General features: G+C 44.8%; 1 protein-coding gene across 2 annotated transcripts; it reads right to left on the reverse strand.

Annotated features, from left to right (window-relative positions):
* Positions 1-242: 242 nt before the first annotated feature.
* Positions 243-11,701, reverse strand: LOC129838148 (succinate-semialdehyde dehydrogenase, mitochondrial-like). 2 transcript variants are annotated; one of them, XM_055904899.1, is made up of 10 exons: positions 11,145-11,701; positions 5,976-6,059; positions 5,706-5,876; positions 5,459-5,575; positions 5,205-5,348; positions 4,910-5,053; positions 4,588-4,746; positions 4,299-4,462; positions 4,137-4,195; positions 243-3,958 (listed from the first exon to the last, which is right to left on the reverse strand). In XM_055904899.1, the coding sequence occupies exons 1-10, from the start codon at positions 11,424-11,426 to the stop codon at positions 3,747-3,749; spliced, it is 1,536 nt and encodes a 511-aa protein (XP_055760874.1). In that variant the 5' UTR covers positions 11,427-11,701; the 3' UTR covers positions 243-3,746. The 2 variants fall into 2 exon arrangements, with proteins under 2 accessions (XP_055760874.1, XP_055760875.1); XM_055904900.1 differs by having other exon boundaries at positions 3,813-3,958; positions 4,150-4,195.
* Positions 11,702-20,554: the final 8,853 nt, after the last annotated feature.

Genomic DNA, 20,554 nt, shown 5'->3' on the forward strand with positions numbered 1-20,554 from the left:
AAGGCAGTGTTTCCCAACCCTGGTCCTCCAATTCCCTCGACAGCACACATTTTTATTGTAACCCTGGACAAGCACACCTGATTGAACTTGTCAACTAATCATCAAGCCCTCAATGAGTTGAATGAGGTGTGTTTGTCCAGGGATACAACAAAAGTGTGTACTGTTGGGAGTACTCGAGGACCAGGGTTGGGGAAACACTAATCTAATGTAAACCAAATTATGTTGTTCGACAAACAACAAAGTAACTCACAGTAATTTATTTTCTGAAAAACTCCAATAATATTTACAATAGTTAGAAATATATTTATTTTTTACAATAAGAATGTACAACTAGAAAACAGAATGTCAAATCATTCAAACGGCACAATGTTTGGCAAGAGACATTACTTCAGAGAACACAACATTTACAATTACAGGCTCAGATACAGCACGCAGTTTGTACCACCTGTCTGAATATCGTAAGGCATCTCTACTGTATAATATATTGTATGTGGGAAGACTAGTTACCAACGACAACGACAACACCATAACCTATAATGTAGTGGCATGGTCTACAATAGATGGTTTTTAAGTAGTTAGGACAGTTAAAAAAAACTATTTACAACAGAGGATGCTTAGCCCAACAATGGTTACCAAAATAGTGTTATTCATAATTTGTGACATATCTAATACAGCTGGCATCTGGATACAGCCAAGCTCCCTTTTCTAGAAAATAGCCGAAATATAAATAATCTTCCAATTAAACAGATGATGTCTCTTGTGCATATTAATAATCTCAACTATTTTCAATTGATGTGCTTATTAAATCTACCCAACTCTACACTAGGCTTCAAGTTACACAGTGCTCCTCATTGAGGGCCCAATCCTACATTGAGAACACACATTTGTTAATTTGTATCTCAACATATGATTCAGCACTAAAGGTCCAGATCGTTATGGGATACCACAGGTTGGAGAAGTGTATGGGGTTATGTCCAAATACTATTGTGGCGTCCTCTCCTCCTCTTTAAGGGACTACCCTTAAAGTTCCAATGCAGCTGTTTTTATCTCAACATCAAATAATATCTGGGTAGCAATTAAGTACCTTACTGTGATTTTGACCATTATAATTGAAAACAAAGAATCAAAAATAGCTTCTTAGCAAAGAGCAATTTCTCAAACAAGAATTTTGCTAAGACTGTCTGGGAGTGGTCTGAGTGAGGGGAAAACTGAAAATAAGTGGTTATTGGCAGAGAATTTACCATCTGGTGATGTCACCAGGCAGGCCAAAACTACATCCCACCAAAACAACCTGAAATTTCAGGCAGTCTTTCCAAACAGCTCTTAAACTAAAAGGGCATTATCACCATTTTCCAACCTCAGTGTAGAAATATACATATAAAAACATTGGAAATTCATGTTTAGACTGCACTGGGTCTTTAACTCTCCTTTTAACGGACCTGGAGAACTGGTTTGGGTTGTCACCATATTGCTTTCCCTTCACCAGTTCTTATAGGCCAGTGGTCAGAGAGGAGGAGGAGAGGAAACAATGTAGAGCATGGAACTTGAGACATGGATTTCTCGGCAGCTTCTTACACATCCACTTGAAGTCGGAAGTTTACATACACCTTAGCCAAATGCATTTAAACTCAGTTTTTCACAATTCCTGACATTTAATCCTAGTAAAAATCAGTTAGGATCACCACTTTATTTAAAGAATGTGAAATGTCAGAATAATAACAGAGAGAATTATTTATTTCAGCATTTATTTATTTCATCACATTCCCAGTGGGTCAGAAGTTTACATACACTCAATTTGTATTTGGTAGCATTGCCTTTAAATTGTTTAACTTGGGTCAAACTTTTCAGGTTGCCTTCCACAAGCTTTCCACAATAAGTTGGGTGAATTTTGGCCCATTCCTCCTGACAGAGCTGGTGTAACTGAGCCAGGTTTGCAGGCCTCCTTGCTCGCACACGCTTTTTCAGTTCTACCAACAAATGTTCTATGGCACAGGTGTCAAACTCATTCCACGGGGGGCCGAGTGTCTGCGGGTTTTCGCTCCTCCCTTGTACTTGATTGATGAATTACCATCACTAATTAGTTAGGAACTCCCCACACCTGGTTGTCTAGGGCTTTATTGAAAGGAAAAACCAAAAACCTGCAGACACTAGGCCCTCCGTGGAATGAGTTTGACACCCCTGTTCTATGGGATTGAGGTCAGGGCTTTGTGATGGCCACTCCAATACCTTGACTTTGTTGTCCTTAAGCCATTTTGCCACAACTTTGGAAGTATGCTTGGGGTCATTGTCCATTTGGAAGACCCATTTGCGACCAAGCTTTAACTTCCTGACTGATGTCTTGAGATGTTGCTTAAATATATCCACATAATTTTCCTTCCACATGATGCAATCTATTTTGTGAAGTGCACCAGCCCTCCTGCAGCAAAGCACCCCCACAACATGATGCTGCCACCGCTGTGCTTCACGGTTGGGATGGTGTTCTTCGTCTTGCAAGCATCCCCCTTTCCATCCAAACATAATGATGGTCATTATGGCCAAACAGTTATATTTTTGTTTCATCAGACCAGAGGACATTTCTCAAAAAAGTACGATCTTTGTCCCTATGTGTAGTTGCAAACCGTAGTTTGGCTTTTTTATGGCGGTTTTGGAGCAGTGGCTTCTTCCTTGCTGAGCGGCCTTTCAGGTTATGTCGATATAGGACTCATTTTACTGTGGATATAGATACTTTTGTACCTGTTTCCTCCAGCATCTTCACAAGGTCCTTTGCTGTTGTTCTGGGATTGATTTGCACTTTTGCACCAAAGTACGTTCATCTCCAGGAGACAGAACGCGTCACCTTCCTGAGCAGTATGACGGCTGCCTGGTCCCATGGTGTTTATACTTGCGTACTATTGTTTGTACAGATGAACGTGGTACCTTCAGGCGTTTGGAAATTGCTCCCAAGTGTGAACCAGACTTGTGGAGGACTATCATTTTTTTCTGAGGTCTTGGCCGATTTGTTTTGATTTTCCCATGATGTCAAGCAAAGAGGCACTGAAGGTAGGCCTTGAAATACATCCACAGGTACACCTCCAATTGACTCAAATGATGTCCATTAGCCTATCAGAAGCTTCTAAAGCCATGACATCATTTTCTGAAATTTTCCAAGCTGTTTAAAGGCTTAGTGTATGTAAACTTCTGACCCACTGGAATTGTGATACAGTGAATTATAAGTGAAATAGTCTGTCTGTAAACAATTATTGGAAAAATGACTTGTGTCATGCACAAAGTATATGTCCTAACCGACTTGCCAAAACTATAGTTTGTTAAAAGGAAATGTGTGGAGTGGTTGAAAAATGAGTTTTAATGACTCCAACCTAAGTGTATGTAAACTTCTGACTTCAACTGTATCTATGAACCATGGCGTTAGCGATAATAGTGCAACCACCAATGGCATTTTCAATACTATGAAAGGTTTTCCTATACTCCATACCAGCCTGCAGGACTCCCAGTTAAGTTGTACTGCATTAACATATGTTTAACATATTTCTTTCCCTGTATCTGAGCAATGAAGGCTCTCAATGACAACATATGCAGAGGATCAGAATCACAATCATTTGTGAAGGAATCATATTTGATGATTGTAATAATCCATTGTAGTTTTTTTAATGTGAAATATGAGTAAGTAACTGTTACTAGAGCCTAAGAATCCTCCCTTTTCCCAAAATCACCGCTTCCTACTTGGGGGGGGGGGGTGCAGTGGACCCTCAGGGGGTTAGCCCTCCAAAGCACATGTACTTGACGTCCAGGTACTCCTCGATGCCGTACTTGGAGCCCTCACGGCCCAGGCCCGATTGTTTGACCCCACCGAAGGAGGCCTCTGGGGTGGAGAAGAGACCCTCGTTGACCCCCACCATGCCTACCTCCAGATTCTCCGCCACCCGCCAGATCTGACTGACGTTCTGGGAAAAGAAGTACCCTGGGAGGGGGTGCGGGGTGGAGAAGAGCGTAGTTGAATGAAACTCATCAAATCAGATTCTGAGATAGACTTTCTATTGATATTAAATAATAGAATTAGTAAATCAGAATTATTCTATTATAGGTTTGAGGGATTTTCAGACATGACAGCAAGGGGCATACAATAATGTTTAGCTCACCTGCCAAACCCACATGAGATGCATTGGCAATGGCAAGTGCTTCCTCCTCTGTGCTAAACCTGTCAAAAGGAAAAGACAAACAACTTGAGTTAGCTTCCATTTTAGCATCCATCCACTCTTCAAATGTGATTGAGTTGTCTGATCTCTCCTAGCTCCACTGACCTGATGACGGGCAGGAGAGGACCGAAGGTTTCCTCTCTGGTACACAGCATGTCTGTGGTGACATCAGCCAGCAGAGTGGGCTGATGGAACGAGCCATCCAGACGCTTCCCCCCCCTTAGGACCTTGGCCCCCCGCGACACTGCATCCATTACCTGGTGCTCCACCTGGGAGAGACATAGGATATCATAAGGTTATGTAACATATCAGAATATAAACAACATCATGCAGATAATACAGTTATAGTATAGTTATAATACAAACACCCTTTTGACAGAAGGAACCAGGTTACCTTCTCAGAGGCATGGACGTTGATGAGGGGACCCTGGGTGGTGTTTGGGTCAGAGCCGTGGCCCAGACGGAGCTCTGCGTCCATGGCCTTCCCCAACTTCTCTATGAAGTGATCGTGGATCCTACTCTGGACCAGGAAGCGGTTGGAGCAGACGCATGTCTACGGGGGTCAAAGGGCACATTGAGGGACATGGAGGTTAGGCCACGACTTAAGACACCCCATTTTAGAATGACACACAACATTTCGATATGGTGTATTTCACAGTTTGAACAGCACAGTAGACACAAAATGATTTGTTTTGAGAGAACTCCTATTCCAGTACCTGTCCTGAGTTCCTGAACTTGGAGTTCATGGCTCCCGCCACAGCCTTGTCCACATCTGCACTGTCAAACACAATGAAAGGGGCATGGCCACCCAGCTCCATTGAAACCCTCTTGATGGTGTCGGCAGCGTGCTTCAAGAGAATCTGAGGATGAGGGTGGAGTTATCAGGAGGATCACAGGCCTTTTCATGGAAAAATTATTCACCTACAAGATTTAAGAGTAACATGAAATGTATATTGCATTTTCAGGATTGATTAAGCTAACTCTGAAGCCATTCTAGATCAGTGTCCATACCTTTCCAGTGGCAGTGGATCCAGTGAAGGAGACCTTCCCCACCAGGGGGTCTGTGCAGAGGACCGTCCCAACAGAGGGGGTCTTCTCTCTGGAGCAGGGAACCACGTTAAACACCCCCGCAGGGATCCCGGCCTGACTCGCCAGCTTTACACACACAAAAAGTAAACATATTAATTAGACAAAGGAAGTGTCTTACTATTGGGGACCCAGCCACAGTACACAGTGAGTGTTGTTGTGGGAACGGAAGCACTGACCTCAGCGAGCGCCAGGGCAGAGAGTGGTGTGTCCTCGGCAGGCTTCACCACGACGGTGCAGCCCGCGGCCAGGGCAGCACCCACTTTCCTGGTGATCATAGCACTGGGGAAGTTCCACTGTGTGTGAGGGGGGAGGAGGATAGGCTAGGTGTTACGCAGGAAGTGAAAAGCATTACGGAGGTAGCTCTCCAGGACCTAAGTTGGACATCCCTGACATATAGCAGATGGATGAAGCATTACGGCTCACCGGAGTGATGATTGAGGCCACGCCCACAGGCTGTTTTAGCAGAAGGATCTTACGGTCCTTGGCAGCCGAGGGCACAACATCCCCATAGACACGGCGCGCCTCCTCAGAGAACCATTCCAGGAAGCCAGCAGCGTAAGCAATCTCCCCCAGGGACTCCTTCATGGGCTTGCCCTAAGAGGTGCAGAACACACAAGTGGTTTACAACTCAGAACGAAATACAAATCATTACAAGGACAGCACCTGTGTTGCATCCAGCAAGACAATACTCACACACTCAAAGGTGATCAGCTTAGCAAGGTCCTCCTTGTTCAACGTCAACAGATCGTACCATTTCCGTAGAAGGACACTTCTTTCCTAAGGAAGAAAACATTAAATCAGATCATGGAATCAGTAAGTTGCATGATCCACAAGAATCTGGAAGACTCCATCTGGTCTTACTAGCGCTCCCTGAAACTAGCAGCTCCTGATAACAGAGATGGAACTTGATGCAACAATGTGTGCTGTGTATTGAGTGTATGAGGTGTTGATGGTGAGTGGTGACTCTGGCTGTAGCCTTTCCACTCACTCAGTCCCTCTCGCTCCGAAGCATAGCTACACATGCATGGCAGCAGAGCATTTATTTGCATGATGAAAATTGGACAGAGAGATTCGGAAAAGGGGGGGGATAAAAGGCAAGGGGGGGGGGTTATTGGCTGCATGGACTGAAGAAAACCAGTACAATGAGGCTATCTTTACCAGATCAAAGACAAAACTGGAGTGAACAGGATTCTCCCCGAACTACAGTATAAGATGTTCGAGTCAGACTTTGATATTCTATCACTTAGTGATGTATTAATATGGCAGTGAGTGAGTCGCGCTTAATAATTGCATAATCACTCATGGACTAGAGGGTGACCGATTAATCGGCATGGCAAGTTTTTGGCAAGTTTTCATAACAATCAGTAATCAGCATTTTTGAACTCCGATTATGGCCGATTACATTGCCCTCCACGAGGAGACTGCGTTGCAGTCTGACCACCTGTTACGCGAGTGCAGCAAGGAGCCAAGGTAAGTTGCTAGCTAGCATTAAACTTATCTTATAAAAAACAATCAATGTTAACATAATCACTAGTTAACTACACATGGTTGATGATATTACTAGTTTATCTAGCTTGTCCTGCGTTGCATATAATCAATGCGGTGCCTGTTCATTTATCATCGAATCACAGCCTACTTCGCCAAACGGGTGATGATTAAACAAAAGCGCATTCGCGAAAAAAGCACAATCGTAGCACCAATGTACCTAACCATAAACATCAATGCCTTTCTTAAAATCAATACACAAGTATATATTTTTTAAACCTGCATATTTAGTTAAAATAAATTCACGTTAGCAGGCAATATTAACTAGGGAAATTGTGTCACTTCTCTTGCATTCACTGTAAGCAGAGTCAGGGCCACCTGCAGCAGTTTGGGCCACCTGGCTCGTTGCGAACTATGTGAAGACCATTTCTTCCTAACAAAGACCATAATTCATTTGCCAGAATTTTACATAATTATGACATAACATTAAAGGTTGTGCAATGTAACAGCAATATTTAGACTTAGGGTTGCCACACATTCTATAAAATAAGGAACAGTTCCGTATTTCACTGAAAAAATAAACGTTTTGTTTTCAAAATGATAGTTTCCGGGTTTGACCATATTAATGACCAAAGGCTCGTATTTCTGTGTTTATTATATTATAATTAAGTCTATGATTTGATAGAGCAGTCTGACTGAGCGGTGGTAGGCAGCAGCAGGCTCGTAAGCATTCATTCAAACAGCACTTTTGTCACGTTCCTGACCTGTTTTCTCTTGTTTTGTATGTCTTTATTGGTCAGGGCGTGAGTGTTGGGTGGGTAGTCTATGTTTTGTATTTCTAGGTTGGTTTTTGTGTTCGGCCTGGTATGATTCTCAATTAGAGACAGGTGTGTATCGTTTGTCTCTAATTGAGAGTCATACTAAGGCAGCCAGGGTTTCACTGGGGGTTTGTGGGTGTTTGTTCCTGTGTCCACACATGGACGGTTGAAGGTTAGTCACGTTTGTTGTTTTGTAGTTTTGTAGTGTCTTGTTTGCTGTTTTCATTAAAAGATGGCTTATTTCCCTCAATCCGCATCTTGGTCCTATCCATGCTCCTCCTCGTCTAAGGGGGAGAACAACAATGACTGCCTTTACAGAAACACCCACCATAACAGGACCAAGCGGATTGAGGAGAGAGAAAAGGAACTAAAGCACTGGACACAGGAGGAATGGTCTTGGGAGATCATGGACGGAAAGGGACCCTGGGGAAGGGTTGGAGAGAATCGCCGCTCTCGGGAGGAGAGGAAGGCAGCCACAGCCCAGGAGCGCTGGTATGAGGAGGCAGCACATAGGAGAGGCTGGAAGCCCGAGAGGCTCACCCAAAAATTTCTTGGGGGGGGGGGCTAAAGGGGAGTGTGGCGAAGCCGGGTTGGATACCTGAGCCAACTCCCCGGGCTTGCCGTGGAGTAAGAGGGCGTCGTACTGGTCAGACACCGTGTTATGCGGTAAAGCGCACGGTGTCCCCAGTACGTGTGCTTAGCCCAGTGCGGGCTATTCCACCTTGCCGCACTGGGAGGGCTAGGTTGGGCATCGAGCCGAGTGCCATGAAGCCGGCCCAACGTATCTGGTCTCCAGTACGTCTCCTCGGGCCGGCGTACATGGTACCAGCCTTACAGGTGGTGTCCCCGGTTCGCCTGCATAGCCCAGTGCGGGCTATTCCACCTCGCCGCACTGGCAGGGCTACGGGGACCATTCAACCTGGTAGGGTTGGGGAGGCTCGGTGCTCAAGAGCACGTGTCCTCCTTCATGGTCCGGTATATCCGGCGCCACCTTCCCACCCCAGCTCAGTACCACCAGTGCCTACACCACGCACCAGGCTTCCAGTGCATCTCCAGAGCCCTGTTCCTCTTCCACGCACTCTCCCTATGGTGCGTGTCTCCAGCCCGGTACCTCCAGTTCCGGTACCACGCACCAGGCCTAGAGTGCGCCACGAGAGTCCAGTGTGCCCAGTTCCTGTTCCCCGCACTCGCCCTGAGGTGCGTGCCCTCAGCCCGGTACCTCCAGTTCCGGTACCACGCACCAGGCCTATAGTGCGTCTCAGTCAGCCAGAGCCGTCCTGCCATGACCTGCCAGAGCCGTCCAGCCAGGACCTGCCAGAGCCGTCCAGCCAGGACCTGCCAGAGCCGTCCAGCCAGGACCTGCCAGAGCCGTCCAGCCAGGACCTGCCAGAGCCGTCCAGCCAGGACCTGCCAGAGCCGTCCAGCCAGGACCTGCCAGAGCCGTCCAGCCAGGACCTGCCAGAGCCGTCCAGCCAGGTCCTGCCAGAGTCCCTCAGCCAGGACCTGCCGGAGTCCCTACGCCCGGACCGGTCGGAGTCCCTCAGCCCGGACCTGCCGGAGTCCCTCAGCCCGGACCTGCCGGAGTCCCTCAGCCCGGACCTGCCGGAGTCCCTCAGCCCGGACCTGCCGGAGTCCCTCAGCCCGGACCTGCCGGAGTCCCTCAGCCCGGACCTGCCGGAGTCCCTACGCCCGGACCTGCCGGAGTCCCTACGCCCGGACCTGCCGGAGTCCCTACGCCCGGACCTGCCGGAGTCCCTCAGCCAGGACCTGCCGGAGTCCCTCAGCCAGGACCTGCCGGAGTCCCTCAGCCAGGACCTGCCGGAGTCCCTCAGCCAGGACCTGCCGGAGTCCCTCAGCCAGGACCTGCCGGAGTCCCTCAGCCAGGACCTGCCGGAGTCCCTCAGCCAGGACCTGCCGGAGTCCCTCAGCCAGGACCTGCCGGAGTCCCTCAGCCAGGACCTGCCGCCCCTTATCCCGGTGCTGCCCCTTATCCCGGTGCTGCCCCTTATCCCGGTGCTGCCCCTTATCCCGGTGCTGCCCCTTCATTTAGGTGGTGTTAGTGGGAGGGTGGTCATTGGGAGGGGGATAAAGAAGCGGGGATTGATTATGGTGGGGTGGGGACCTCGCCCTCAGCCTGAGCCACCACCGTGGACAGACGCCCACCCAGACCCTCCCCTAGACTTTGTGCTGGTGCGCCCGGAGTTCGCACCTTAAGGGGGGGTTCTGTCACGTTCCTGACCTGTTTTCTCTTGTTTTGTATGTCTTTATTGGTCAGGGCGTGAGTGTTGGGTGGGTAGTCTATGTTTTGTATTTCTAGGTTGGTTTTTGTGTTCGGCCTGGTATGATTCTCAATTAGAGACAGGTGTGTATCGTTTGTCTCTAATTGAGAGTCATACTAAGGCAGCCAGGGTTTCACTGGGGGTTTGTGGGTGTTTGTTCCTGTGTCCACACATGGACGGTTGAAGGTTAGTCACGTTTGTTGTTTTGTAGTTTTGTAGTGTCTTGTTTGCTGTTTTCATTAAAAGATGGCTTATTTCCCTCAATCCGCATCTTGGTCCTATCCATGCTCCTCCTCGTCTAAGGGGGAGAACAACAATGACTGCCTTTACAACTTTCCTGCGTTTGCCAGCAGCTCTTCGCAATGCTTGAAGCACAGCTCTGTTAATGACTTTAAGCCTATCAACTCCAGAGTTTAGGCTGGCAATAAATACTATAGTGCATATAAAAACATCCAATAGTCAAAAGTACAGTTGAAGTCGGAAGTTTACATACACTTAGGTTGGAGTCAATAAAACTCGTTTTTCAACCACTCCACAAATTTCTTGTTAACAAACTATAGTTTTGGAAAATCGGTGCATTGCTGCAGGAGGGACTAGTACACTTCACAAAATAGATGGCATCATGAGGAAGGAAAATTATGTGGATATATTGAAGCAACATCTCAAGACATCAGTCAGGAAACCAAATTGAACAAAAATGAACATGTTTCATTATTTATTTGAGACTACATTGATTTTATTTATGTATTATATTAAGTTAAAATAAGTGTTCATTCAGTATTGTTGTAATTGTCATTATTACAAATATATATAAAAAATCGGCCGATTAATCTGTATCGGCTTTTTTCATGCCCCAATAATCGGTATCGGAGTTGAAAAATCATAATTGGTTGACCTCTATGATGGACAGTAAAATAACACCCCTGCAACCTGGAGTGGCTACTTTGCAGGCCAAGTAGTTCTTTGGCCAGGCTATTATAGAGTGTAGACTGCAGTACAGGCCCCAAAACAATGAACCCTGGGGTATAGGCTATGATGCTTGTAATAGATGTGCACTTTGACTGTCTCTATTTGGTTATTATATTCTGCCTAACATGCATGCCAGTCACAATAGTTAAGGAAAGCAGCTGTCACACTGTTGACTTCATGCAACTAGGAAATGTGGGGAAAGCGGTGGTGCAGATGAAGAAGGAAAACAATATCAATATGTTATTCAAAGAATTGTGGATCGTGAACTGTCAAGTCAACTGTCTTTCAGCATAATTAGAGTAGAGGCATACTTTCGCTGTGTGTTGTTTCCAGGAGTAGAATGCCTTGTAGGCTGCGTCGACAGCTAGTTTAGCTTCTGCTGGACCACAGTCTGCGACTTTCGCAATCTCTTCCCCCGTCGCTGGGTCCAGCACTGGGAAGGTAGATGGAGCATTGATCCATTGCCCGTTCACATAGCCCTGCGTTCGGAGAAGCTGAGCGGAAATGTCAAGGCTGTATTGCCGATGCATGACCAATGGTAGGCCGACCTGGCGGGGGAGACACCGACTTCTTAGGAGACAGAAACTACCCATAGCAGGAAAATAGCTTTGTCCACAAGAGGTTTCAATTGGAATGCTGTCTCGCTCTGTCAGTCAAAGAAAAACTGCTGCAGTGACTGGTGAATTTCAATAAGGTTGTAGTCCGTGGATAGATACGAGTTTGAACCAGTCTTGAATGCGATCAATTTAAACACGTGATCATGCACACACACAATACATTACTGACTAAGTTAAACCATAATTCGTGTACTCCTTCGCTCAAAATAGATACATTGTAACACACATGTCATTATCGAAAGCAGCAAAATGTATAGTGTAAGAAATTGAAATAGAGACTGGAAACTAGCAATAACTACACTTCAACATAAGCCATATATTATACAAAAACACACATACTCCTCATTTCTCTTGGATATATGCTGGACTTAAGACACCAACTATAGACACACATAATTCCCCTCCCCCATAATAACCACAGACACACCCAACCCATGGTTGGACCTCAGGACAAAGAACTCTCAGGAACCAATGGAACGTGGACACCAGGCCTGATCAGGACTACCCAAGACCCAGATCGACCAACCGGAAGGCCGGACTCGCAGATCTACCTACTTTGCTTGTTGTCTATATAGTACTGAACATTTCTGGAAACTGCCTCTTTCCCGGACGATTCACTAGGAGTCAGACTGGAAGAGCCTTGCTGCAAGATTTTACTAAGATATCTTTACATGTAATTAAACGGCCTTATTATAAAATTATCCACCTCGTCCTATTGTCTCCTCTTGTTCTCCTGTCAACAGTAAACGTTTTATTAACAGACTTGGTAAGCAGAGGATGGTCAAAACATATTTTAATTCGGCCCAATAGAAAATTCATAAGACAGGAGACGAGAGGGAGAAAGATTCCAGAGGAGAGGTGACCTTTGAGGGAGAATCGCGATTCAACCCACACAGGAAACTGATCAGAGAGCTCGAAACTAAAGAGGTGAGCAGAGACCCGTTTAACCGAAATCTGTATATTGTATTATAGCCAATATCTAAATTTAATGATCAGGAGTACTGTGGTGAGTGTGAATTGTTGCTAAATTTATGTGGAATTGTTTAGAATCTAAGGCATAGTGTAAGGATATCTGCGTTAAAAATGTATTCCAAGTAGTCTGATATACCAGTGAGGAATTGAATAGCGAACCTGAGTCTACTGGAGTTGGCATTCCAGCAGACAGAAGGCTATGCTGTATGTATTCCAAGTAGTCTGATAACAGTGAGGAATTAAATGAATTTTGTCTGAAATGTATTCCAAGTAGTCTGATATACCAGTGAGGAATTGAATAGCGAACCTGAGTCTACTGGAGTTGGCATTCCAGTAGACAGAAGGCTATGCGTGTTATTCTGAATGTATTCCAAGTAGTCTGATAACAGTGAGGAATTAAATGAATTTTGTCTAAAATGTATTCCAAGTAGTCTGATATACCAGTGAGGAATTGATGAAATTAAATGATGAAATATGAAATAAGTTGCATGAGCAGAACCGAGACTAGTCGATAACGCCAAATCAATCTGGGTGATTGAACGTTCCACGAGACCGAATGCTACTAATTAGCTATATGCTAAGTTCAGGCTGCAGTTCATAGTGACCGCCGAGTCAGAATCTGTGGGCCGCGTTGAAGCAGCCATTTGCGGCTGATGAGTTGACCTGCTTTTCCCCTCTTGTGCTGTTGGCAAATCCTTAAGGGTTAGAATTCATTTGAAAATTATTATAGAAGCGCGTGAATTACTAGTATATTGTCCCAAAAGGAAATTTCCGAAATGTTTTGGCAAAGTATTTAATTAATCGAAAAAGTTCAAATTAATCAGAAAAGTTAAAAGAAATAATATCTTTCGAATTAAAGACCTTATAGTTGCCATTCCAATTATATCAGGAGCGCCTAAATTCGTTAGTATATTGTCCCCAAAGGAAACTTCTGAAATATTTTGCCAAAGTATTTAATTAATTAAATTAGCGAAAAGCAACAATGTTTTTTATTAAAAGTACCTAAAACTGTCATTCCAATTATAACAGGAGCGCGTGAATATATTCGTATATTGTTTCAAAGAGATATAGCTGATATATTGTTGGAAAACGAAAATAATTCATCGAATACACGACAATAAAATCCTTTGTCCACGCGAGTCGGACACGAGACTGGGGGAAGAGAGGGGAAGAAAAATACATCGCTGGATTTGATCAGTAACGGGCTAAAGTATACAAAGATAATAATAGACCCAGACATAGCTTAACGACAAAATGACCACGACTATCGTCCCCAAACACAAATTCAACGAATATTTAGATCAGAGAATGAAAGACAGAGCAGGCGGGAAATTACACTAAAAACCCGTTAAAAAGATTTGGGAGGAAGTGAGACTGAGATGGACTCAAACAGGTTTTCTTAGTGGAGTCGCCCCATCAAAAGGGCAACTCCTCATTATGGAGAAAGAATTGGAGGAAGCAGTGAAGCAAGGGATAGAATGTGAAGTTGAGAAGAATAAGAGTCACTTATTTAAAAAAGAAGGGACAAAGCAAAGGGAAAAGGCACAGGATGAGATGAGAATAGGTTTATGGGCAATTGAGGAAATTAGGAAAGCTCTCCCTTACCGGAAACCTGATACGATGGGAGTGGTCACTGGAGCACCAACTGACACCAAAGAGGGCAGGCCCAATATTAATGATGGCCCACCTACCACCACAGCAACCCCATCGGCCCCCACCCATCTATACCCAGAACTGCCACAGGGAGAGAAAAAAGCACCACCTCCCTATTTTCAAAATCCATTCACTCAGCAATCACCTCCCCCCTTCCAGGGCATGTCTGACGAATATGCTCCATGGCCCTGAAGCTGCTCACCACTAACCTACACTCATCATTGACCTGGACTACTGAAGCATCAAAGGCTTTTGCACTCTTGAAAACAGATCTCTAAGTGGCAGTAGCCTTAACAGCACCTGACTAAAAAAAAAACAAGTTCCATCTGGATGTTTCTGAAAAGGAAGGATTTACATCATCCATCCTTTTCCAGAACCTAGAGGGGGAGAGAAGAGTGTTGAGGTATCACTCCTCCAAACTGGACTACATTGAAGAAGGACAAACCACATGCTCCAGGTATGTGGCTGCAGTGGCAAAAGCTATTGGAAAAACAGCCCACATGATAATGTGCCATCCATTGGAAATCCACACCCACCATGGGGTTGCAGCATATCTGATGAGCAAAGAATTCACGTTCAGCGCTGAAAGGAAAACGAAAATCCAGAATAAATGCACACAATCACACATCACATTTGTCAACACTGACAAAAACATGGCAGACGCACTCAATGCTGAAGGTCTACCCCACTCCTGTGCAGAAAGAGCTGCACAGGAACTGAAACGGAGACCTGACCTGGGGAATGAACCACTCACCAACACACACAGATATGGGGAAAGACAATGTGACTAATGGAAAAAGGTACCTGTTAGTTATGGTAGACAGGTTCTCTAAATGGGTTGAGGCAATACCAACAGCAGGGGAGGATGCAAAATAGGTCATTAAGTGGCTGCAAACCGAACTCGTGTGTTGTTTAATGACAAACGCTCCATGTACCAATAGGGTCGGATGTGTAAATGTCAACTGATTAATGTGTATTGTGTAATGACAAACGCTCCATGTACCAATAGGGTCGGATGTGTAAATGTCAACTGATTAATGGATGTTGTTTAATGATGGGGTTAGTGTACAGGTCACAATCTCATAAGTCTCGTGGAACGCGCCAATCAAATGTATGTGCAGGTTTGAAGTTGATTTGGGTTGAAGTCCTGCCCCTGGCGTTGCTGGCCATGATAGCCTCTCCAGGTGCAGGCACCCATCTCTCTCCTCATGAGACAATGGCTGGAGGAGTCATTCTGGGTTCACCAAGGAAGGGAGGTCATATGCCCGCCCTTGATGTACAACAAATTGTAATGTTTGATAATTGACGAAACTTTCTGCAGCTCTCTTCACACAGATTCATAAGGTCCAACGGGGAAGCAGAAGGGAGATCTGGCACACGGAAGGTAAAAATTGGTGACTGGGTGGGGTTAATGTCCACAAGAGAAAGTGGCTAGAACCCAGGTGGACTGGACAGTACGAAGTGAGGGAGGTTACTTCACACTCAGTCCAGGTCAAAGGTAAATCAGGCGCACCTTGGCACCACCTCACACATTGCACTCCAGCCCCAATCCCTTCTAGAACACTGACAGAAGTCAGAGCTGATTTAAACAGCTTAAATTCGATTCCAAATGAAGACATTTCTGACTCAGGTGATGCGGAATCAAACTCCGCCTCCCCTGATAAAGGAACCTCGCCCAGAGAGAGGGATATTTCTCCCTCCCTGGGCAAGGCTAGGGATATCTGGCCCCTTATTTGTGATATTCCTACTGACATTTGGGGTGTCCCTGGGCACTTTCACATGGTTAATAGAATAACTATAACCGGATCCCCATGGATATATGTCACGGACACTCTAGTCTAACTAGGTAATAATAGATTAAAAAATTAAAAAAATTAAAAATTTAGATAACAATAGTTAAAATAAGAAACTAATATGGCTCAAATTGAGAAGGTTGAATAAGAGTGGGTGGAGAGCTATGCAGAGAATGGACAGAAGATGGCAGTATTGCAGCACCCAATGGTCTCCCAGCCGACTGGTTGAATGCTGGTGACATAATTTTGTTTTTTGGAGTAAACATTAAGGTTAAGGGTTTCCGTGTACCCAGAGATAAGATATCTTAAAAGAATACACTCATATGGGAATAGGAGTTTTACTTTCTGAGTTTTATTTAGGCAAGGGACTTTGAGAAGATAAAGGGTTCTTTTGGTATGTCTAGATATGGAACACGAATGTAGGTGTAACATTTTGACCTGTTTTCTGTTTCCATTGCATTTTCCGGCGACTTGATCACTCGCGGGGAAATGTAGTGAGAATAATGAGATTGTGTCATTTGGGATACTAGTTTTGAGGTAAATTGATTATAATAGAGTTTATAACTCTTGACCATAAGGTAAGCATTTGTTTTGGCCATTAGAAGATAGAGATAGGTTAATTAAGGTTATGTTAGGACTTTAAAGATTGACACTATAAGACCTGTTGTTATTTTTAAATCCATGCAGATAAAGTCAAAACAGTGAGACACTTAGTTAATGTTGTAAAGGAACACATAGAAAAAGGCAGACAGATGGGTCTACCCCGCACTGTTGAGACCTTGAAGGTTTGAGAGCAGAGTGGGGAGGGTGGACCAGGAAATGAGCAAGGTAGGCTGTGAAATAAGATAGGAGAGAAAGGGGTTAACATATATAAGCAGCACAGATACATTTCAAAGTAGATAAGTCACTTGACAGAGAATTGGAAAAGAATAGATATGAATGTACGCCCAAGGGAGAATTGGAAATGCGGGGAATAAAAGGGACGTTCCTAGAATATGATGTACTAAGTTATTATTTAGAGTAGGTAAGGTTGATACCTGGCCAGAGCCAGGTATCAAACGAAGGAGGGTACATTGTGGACTAGGAAAGGATGGGGCCTATTGGATAATAAACTTATTTAAAATTAAACATTTATAGCTAAAAAAATAAAAAAATAATTAGGCATAGAAGTTAAATATATAATCAGAAAGAACAAATGAGGAACTGTTTGCTAACCAAACCTGTATGTCCAAGAGTTTATACATTGCAGGTGAATTAAGGGAGAAGGTGAATCACTCGACCTGGGGGCATATCGCACTTGGAGGGTGAGACACACCGACACTGCCGAATGATCACAGAGTTAAGGAGAAGAACTGTTGCTAATAAAGCTCAGGGGTCAACTCCTTAATGAAGAATTCCCTGACCCCGACCTTTCCTCACTGTGTTCGTTCATAGAAGTGAAAGTGTTGCTTGATCTCTGGCTGATGATGTGTTCTCTGAGAGAGGGTGGGGTTTTACAGGACTGCTTGTAGTCCTGAGCTGTCTGATAAGGATATGATGGGGAGGTTACCATCGCAGTGCTGCCGGAACCACCACCAGTTCCAACGGACCAGGGTTCAGCCGGCCTCCTCCACCACTTCAAGACCAAGTCCCACGCCATCACCTAAGCTCTCCAATCTGGTACAGATAATAAATATAAAAGACATCTCAGATAGTGAACATTTGGGGACTGAAACTGTTTGAGGAAAGGGAGAATATGTGTTTGGCCTACAAAACACTTAATAGAAAGGACTGTGTCGTATGTGGACATGCCAGACCTATTCTGGCTGCTCACCCATTTGTCCTAAGTAATGGGGAAGGTTGGATGTGCATATTGGAAAAGTTCGAGCCAAATTCAACCCTGTGTAAAACTCTGAGTCTTGTGTTCCCAGTGGTCCCTCCCCAGAAGGTACCGTGGGGAGTTAAGGCATATGGGGGATGTAACAGCTGTATCCCTGGCACAGGTAGCGGTATGGACTATGGAAGGCTCCCTGCTACTACCTGCATCACTAATACCACTAGGAACTAGAGGTGTTGCTGATGTATGGTGGATGTGTGGACCTGCCAGGCGGTTGACCCCATTTTTGAAAGGAAATTGTCGTTGCTCATGTGTTTTGGCCAGTCTGATACCACCGTTGCCTATTATGATAGCTAATCAACTTCTGGGAAGATACACAGGACACAGAGGCTTGGGACCAACCCAGGAGACGGCAGAAACGTGACGCTCCTTGGTCCGAGGGTACAGATAACATGCACACCAACCTGTTGGGGGTCCCAATAGGGGTCCCCCACGAATTCCAGACATTAACCAGGAATGATGGCCTGTGGCATCTGATGCCCATCCTTGGCCCAGCTATTGTTGATGTTAAAACAAAAGGTCTGGATCAATTATAAACACACCCACACAGGACTTACAGGGATGGCTGAACAATTGGATGCTGCCTCACAAACCAGTAGACACAATAGACTAACACTGGACATAAGTCTGGCCAACAAGGGAGGTGTAACAGTGTTGCACGTTTGTTCCTAACAATACTAGTCCGGATGGGAGCATTTCAAAAGCTCTGAGTGGGTTGGCAAGGTTATCAGTGGAGATGAAGGGTCTTGCAGGTGTGGAGGAGAGTGGACTGTTCCCCTGGCTGGGTGGTTGTTTTGGTAAGTACACTGCAATGATGATTACTGGATTTCTGACACTAGTTGTGGTTTTTCATTTCTGTGTTGCCTGTATCATACCTTGTTTGAAGAAGTTTGTTACAGATGTGTAAGGAGCCTCTAGTATGATGCCGTTGCTTGATGCTCCAGTTGGAGAGGCTGATACGAAAACGAGCTTCCGCAGGAGAGTGGGCTGACAGAGGAGGACCCTTGGTTTGGTGTAGTTGATGTTGAATGAATAAAAAGTGATGTTTGTCCTCCCTGTTGTGAAGGTTTGAAGTTCCCGGGTGGCGACGAGCCCACCTGGTACAGGTTGCATAGAGGGATGGACCTGAGGGTTTAACATATTCTCGTTTTTTGGTTTACTAATGTGTGGTTGGCCACTCCAGGGGTAGTTATTGGAGTGGTCTCCTTTTTGGTCCTTGCTCATTTACGACTCAACTTACATTGATGCTATTGGTGTCCCTAGGGGGTGCCAGATGAATATAAACTGGCGGACCAAGTGACAGCTGGGTTTGAATCATCATTTGGTTGGTGGTGTACAGTTAATAAAAAATGTGGACAGAATTAACTACATTCATTTTAATGTCCAGAAACTGGGCAATTGGACTCAACAAGGCTTCGAGGCGGTCCATGGACAATTGGCAGCTACGTCCCTGATGGCATTTCAAAATAGAATCGCGGTTGATATGATATTGGCTGAACGGGGGGGGGGGGGTCTGTGCAATGTTTGGTGCACAGTGTTGTACCTTCATTCCCAATAACACAGCTACGGATAGGAGTCTGACTGTAGCATTGGAGGGACTTCGTACCCTTAATGGTAAGATGAAACAGCATTCTGGAGTGGACACTACTATGTGGGACTTATGGATGGATGCCTTTGGTAAATATAAGACGCTGGTTTCCTCTATCCTAGTATCAATTTCTGTTTTTGCGGCCATTCTTGTAATAACTGCAGCCATAGACCCTAATCAGGAAAGGGCCCAAATGTTCCCATTGCTTGAGGATGGGGAAGCTGGACCTGTCTATCTATTTGAGGACTAAGATACTTCTATGTCACGTCTCTTGTGAGACGTGAGGAGAGGGAATCAAAAATTTGTCTTCTGACAAATTTTATCCCTTAGCTTTGTCTTTCCATACTTTTATGTCACGTCTCTTGTGAGACGTGAAGAGAGGGAATCAAAAATTTGTCTTCTGACAAATTTTATCCCTTAGCTTTGTCTTTCCATACTTTTATGTCACGTCTCTTGTGAGACGTGAAGAGAGGGGTTTTATCCCTTAGCTTTGTCTTTCCATACTTTTATGTCAGAGGGAATCAAAAATTTGTCTTCTGACAAATTTTATCCCTTAGCTTTGTCTTTCCATACTTTTATGTCACGTCTCTTGTGAGACGTGAAGAGAGGGAATCAAAAATTTGTCTTCTGACAAATTTTATCCCTTAGCTTTGTCTTTCCATACTTTTATGTCACGTCTCTTGTGAGACGTGAAGAGAGGGAATCAAAAATTTGTCTTCTGACAAATTTTATCCTTTAGCTTTGTCTTTTTATACTTTTATGTCACGTCTCTTGTGAGACGTGAAGAGAGGGATTTGTAAGAAATTGAAATAGAGACTGGAAACTAGCAATAACTACACTTCAACATAAGCCATATATTATACAAAAACACACATACTCCTCATTTCTCTTGGATATATGCTGGACTTAAGACACCAACTATAGACACACATAATTCCCCTCCCCCATAATAACCACAGACACACCCAACCCATGGTTGGACCTCAGGACAAAGAACTCTCAGGAACCAATGGAACGTGGACACCAGGCCTGATCAGGACTACCCAAGACCCAGATCGACCAACCGGAAGGCCGGACTCGCAGATCTACCTACTTTGCTTGTTGTCTATATAGTACTGAACATTTCTGGAAACTGCCTCTTTCCCGGACGATTCACTAGGAGTCAGACTGGAAGAGCCTTGCTGCAAGATTTTACTAAGATATCTTTACATGTAATTAAACG

The sequence above is a fragment of the Salvelinus fontinalis genome, chromosome 38 (genome assembly GCF_029448725.1).
Source record: "Salvelinus fontinalis isolate EN_2023a chromosome 38, ASM2944872v1, whole genome shotgun sequence".
NCBI lineage: Eukaryota > Metazoa > Chordata > Actinopteri > Salmoniformes > Salmonidae > Salvelinus > Salvelinus fontinalis.